The sequence below is a fragment of the Borostomias antarcticus genome, assembly GCF_949987555.1.
Source record: "Borostomias antarcticus genome assembly, chromosome: 36".
NCBI classification, from domain to species: domain Eukaryota; kingdom Metazoa; phylum Chordata; class Actinopteri; order Stomiiformes; family Stomiidae; genus Borostomias; species Borostomias antarcticus.
Genome location: NC_140269.1, coordinates 967,196 through 972,195, shown reverse-complemented (window position 1 = coordinate 972,195; position 5,000 = coordinate 967,196). Strand labels below are relative to the sequence as shown.

General features: G+C 54.0%; 1 protein-coding gene across 1 annotated transcript in view; it reads right to left on the bottom strand.

Annotated features, from left to right (window-relative positions):
* Nucleotides 1-5,000, bottom strand: part of LOC311328004 (CUB and sushi domain-containing protein 3-like) — a gene marked incomplete at its 3' end in the record, with an annotated part of 605,137 nt that overhangs the window by 231,251 nt on the left and 368,886 nt on the right. The window contains 2 exon segments of the mRNA XM_084461116.1: nucleotides 195-521; nucleotides 1,760-1,942. Coding sequence (XP_084317242.1) covers nucleotides 195-521; nucleotides 1,760-1,942 — 510 coding nt within the window.

The following is a 5,000-nucleotide window of genomic DNA, read 5'->3' as shown; positions in this document are numbered from 1 at the left end:
GTTACTATACGTACTGTTATAGGTGATGTTGAAGCTGTTGTCAGGGTTACTATACGTACTGTTATAGGTCATATTGAAGCTGTTGTCAGGGTTACTATACGTACGGTTATAGGTGATGTTGAAGCTGTTGTCAGGGTTACTATACGTACTGTTATAGGTGATGTTGAAGCTGTTGTCAGGGTTACTATACGTACTGTTATAGGTGATGTTGAAGCCCCGCCCAGACATGGAGTGGTCGGCCTGGAACTCCAGACGCAGGATGTTGGTGTTGGAGGTCAGGTGGGACGGAGACTCCGCCCCCGAGAAGCGCCCCAGGACCGGGGCCTCCAGCAGCTCGCCGTCCTTCACGGTCAGGAAGTCGTAGGGCGCCTCCAGGTCAAAGTCGTTGAAGGCCAGGTGGATCCGGCTCCCGGGCTCCGACAGGATCAGCCACACACAGTTCATGTTGTTCCCATAGCCTTCTGGGTAATCCGGGGACAGGACGGTCCCCATGGGGGCGGTGAAGTTGGACAGGCAGGGGACTGGAGAGAGAGGAGCGAGGGAGGGAGAGAGAGGAGAGCGAGGGGAGAGAGAGTGAGAGAGGGGGAGAGAGGGAGGGAGAGAGAGGAGAGCGAGGGGAGAGAGAGTGAGAGAGGGGGAGAGAGAGGGAGAGATGGAGGGAGAGAGGGGGAGAGAGAGGGAGAGAGTGAGGGAGAGAGGAGAGAAGGGATAGAGGGAGGAAGGAGGTGGAGATGGAGCCAGAGGGGAAGAGATAGGGGGAGAGAGGAGAGAGTGAGAGAGGGGGAGATGGAGGGAGAGAGGGGGAGATGGAAGGAGAGAGGGAGGGAGAGAGGGGAGAGAGAGGGAGGGAGAGAGGGGGAGATGGAAGGAGAGAGGGGGAGATGGAAGGAGAGAGGGAGGGAGAGAGGGGAGAGAGAGGGAGGGAGAGAGGGGGAGATGGAAGGAGAGAGGGAGGGAGAGAGGGGAGAGAGAGGGAGGGAGAGAGGGGGAGATGGAAGGAGAGAGGGAGGGAGAGAGGGGAGAGAGAGGGAGGGAGAGAGGGGGAGATGGAAGGAGAGAGGGAGGGAGAGAGAGGGAGGGAGAGAGGGGCGAGAGGGGGAGAGAAGGGATAGAGGGAGGAGAGAGAGAGAGGTTAACATACATCACTGTACTATAGTTGAGTTGTAGTGGAGGTTTGGGGTTTACGAGGTTGCATACAGTAGGCTACTAATCAAATTGGTCTCTGATAGATTTAAAATGCCCCAATGTATTAAGGTCTGAAATTATTCAACTGCAATAAATTATGATTATAAAGTGGACTGGAGCATTCACAATGCAGACATTCACTGATTACAATTGGCACCATTCAGGGCTACAATGTTTTGTAAACAATTGGCTTTAGAAAATGAATAGATGGCAGGGATAGCCTACAATGCACTTGAAAATAAGATACACAAGGCCGATGCGAACCTTGCGTTAAATCATCAACAGTAATGACCAGCCTAAAGATAGCCTAGCACGTCAGTCCTCATCATTTAAAGCAGTCACTTACACAGAGGAAGCCTAATTATGGACGAAGCAAGACTGCGTCCTACAAGTCTCTATATTTTCCCCGCCCACATCACGGTTTGAGGGCGCTGACATGCGCTGATTGCGCTCTGAGGCGCACCTTGTTCACCCAACGCAACCTGAACACGCGCTTTCTGAGAACCGACCAAGCGCTGTTTACGCTGCGCTCGCTAACGTTCATCTGCCCCATAGTTGGTGTGGTTGTACTCACAGATACATATGGGGATGTTGGCAGACCACTGGTTGTTGTCCTGGCAGGTGATAGTCTTCTCTCCAATCAGTTCGAAGCCGAACTGACACTCGAAGCGGAGGACGCCCCCGTTGGAGAAGCTGTCGCCCTCCCTGACGCCGTAGAGGGGGGTGCTGGGGTCCCCGCAGCTCTCCTTGTCAATCTCTGGAGGACACACACACATGTACACAGGCACGCACACACACGCGCACACACACGCGCACACACACACACACACACACACACACACACGCATACAGACAGAAGAGGACAGGGTCAGAGTTGGATTATGGTTGACATGGAACACAGTAATATGTGTCACACACACACAAACACACACACACATATACACACACACACACACACACACACACACACATACGCACACGTATACACACACACACACACATACACACACAGACACACACACACACACACACATACACACACACACACACACACACACACACACACACACACACACACACACACACACACACACACACACACATATTCTATTATATTCTATTCTATTCTAGCGCCCCTGATAAAGCTGAGGGAGTCATGTGGCTAAATCGTGTTAAAACAAACAAACACACAAACAAACACACAAACAAACAAACAAACAAACAAACAAACGAGTATCGGCCTCCAACAGTTCTCATCAGGGTGTCTGGATACATGCCTGGATATTCACTTCTCTCTACCAGATTCTTCCTCCTTCCTGAGAATGGATTTGTGGGTCCTGTGGGTTTGTGCTCTCCACACCAGATGGGCCCCTGAACTAACGTTCCTGTTCTTCTCCTTGGAAGATATCAGTTGTTGTTGAACTACAACGAGCAGCTGGACAGTTTCACCTACAGTAGCTCTGGATTCAGGCTACAAAGAAGCCAGTGGCTGAACACGGCTCTGTTTCCAAGGCCTATCTTCTAGCAGCTGGTGTCGCAGGGTGATGTAGGCAGGTGGAGGTGCATAGGATTGGCCGGTTTGAGAGGGAAGGTGCATGCGATTGGCCAGCTCAAGCAGGGAGGGGATAGGCCTGTGAGATGAGAGAGCAGCTGGGCTCTGTAATACATCTGGCCAGACAGCAGAAGCTGAGGCGCAGCGTTGACCTTCGACCTCCGACACCCTCGCCCACGCATTCTCCAACCGCTCCCAAGAACAACTCCTGTAAATTCTATTTAAGGGCAGGATCGATGTGGGGTTGGGCCTCGCTGGTCAGGGAGGGGGGGGTGGGTTCACTTCCCAGGTGTACGAGAAGCCTTTGCGAGGGGTGATATATCGCATTAATTTCCGTCATGACACCCTCTTTATGGAAACCACAATACGAGGCCCGTGGTTCCATCAGGGCGCCGGGCTCCGAGGGTTAGAACGTATTTACTGCCACTGTGTTTTACTGCCACGGAAAAATGGAGAACAAATTGCTTTTGAGAAGCGCCCCATCTGAATAATCCACCGGCGTGCCCAGCTGAGGCACAAGGTCGGCAGCACTCCGGCAGGACGGAGATGGGTGATGCCCCACCTGGAAGTACGTGAGCGCGCGTGTGTATGTAGTTTGTCACTGTGAGTGTGTGTGTGTGTGTGTGTGTGTAGTTTGTGACTCTGAGTGTGTAAGTAGTGTTTATACTGTATGTAGTGTGCGACTGTGTGTGTGAGTGTGTGTGTGAGTGAGTGTGTGTGTGAGTGTGTGTGCGCGTGTGTGTGTGTGTGTGATGGTACAGTCCTGTGAATGCAGACAGATGCTCTCCCTCCCAGAAGGCTGCTGTTTGCTGTTTCTATGATGGGTTTCTCCAGTCATGCGAAGCGTCGCCGGAGACATGAGCACTAGGCGTCATTCACATGGGACCCGGGGCCGAGGCGCGCCGCACACACACCCGGGACCGAGGCGCGCCGCACACACACCCGGGACCGAGGCGCGCTGCACACACACACGGGACCGAGCGCGCCGCACACACACCCGGGACCGAGGCGCGCCGCACACACACCCGGGACCGAGCGCGCTGCACACACAACCGGGACCGAGGCGCGCCGCACACACACACCCGGGACCGAGGCGCGCCGCACACACACCCGGGACCGAGGCGCGCTGCACACACACCCGGGACCGAGACGCGCTGCACACACACCCGGGACCGAGGCGCGCTGCACACACACCCGGGACCGAGGCGCTGCACACACCCGGGACCGAGGCGCCCTGCACACACACACCCGGGACCGAGGCGCTGCACACACCCGGGACCGAGGCGCCCTGCACACACACCCGGGACCGAGGCGCTGCACACACCCGGGACCGAGGCATGCGGCACACACACCCGGGGCCGAGGCGCGCCGCACACACACCCGGGACCGAGGCGCTGCACACACACCCGGGACCGAGGCGCGCCGCACACACACCCGGGACCGAGGCGCTGCACACACACCCGGGACCGAGCGCGCTGCACACACACCCGGGACCGACCGCGCTGCACACACACCCGGGACCGACCGCGCTGCACACACACATGGGACCGAGGCGCGCTGCACACACACCCGGGACCGAGGCGCGCTGAACCAAGGCTGAGCTAGAGACACTTGAAATTCAGAGCAATTCTACCGCTAAAGACCTAATGGTTAGGTTAGGGTGGCTAGGTTAGGGTTTGCGGCATGTAGGCTTGTAAAGAAAATTGTCCTGATTAGGGATAGTGTTCTCGAGCTAATGGCGTGAACTGTAACAGTGTGTGTGTGTGTGTGTGTGTGTGTGTGTGTCTGTGTGTGTGTGCTGTTGGTACCTACCAGACCCGATCAAATGTTCGGCTTGTTTTTAGAGTAACCCGACTGCATTCTGAACTTGGTAGAGCAGCTTTTTCAAATCTCAGATTGTGTTTTGACCTTATAAGGCTGACATGTGTGAGTAGTCAGGCTATGACACTGTAGCTTCATTGATCTTTATTCCTTCATATTTAAAGTCGCACTGAAATGAAAAAAAGCATTCTGTCCCATTTTGGTTCACATAATTGGTCATAGTGTTCACCTACTCAACGACGTATGCCCAAAAAATTACAACATTCTACTTTTGTTGTAATCTTATCTCAAAGTATATAATTTCTTACTTCCTGGAAAACGGTAGGTCACGTGCAATGACGACAACAGGTACCTTAGATTTGTCAATAGGCCAATAATCTCACGACATCCACCCGTCAATCAACGCTATCCTTCTATCGAATCTGTCTAAAGTTCTTAAAAT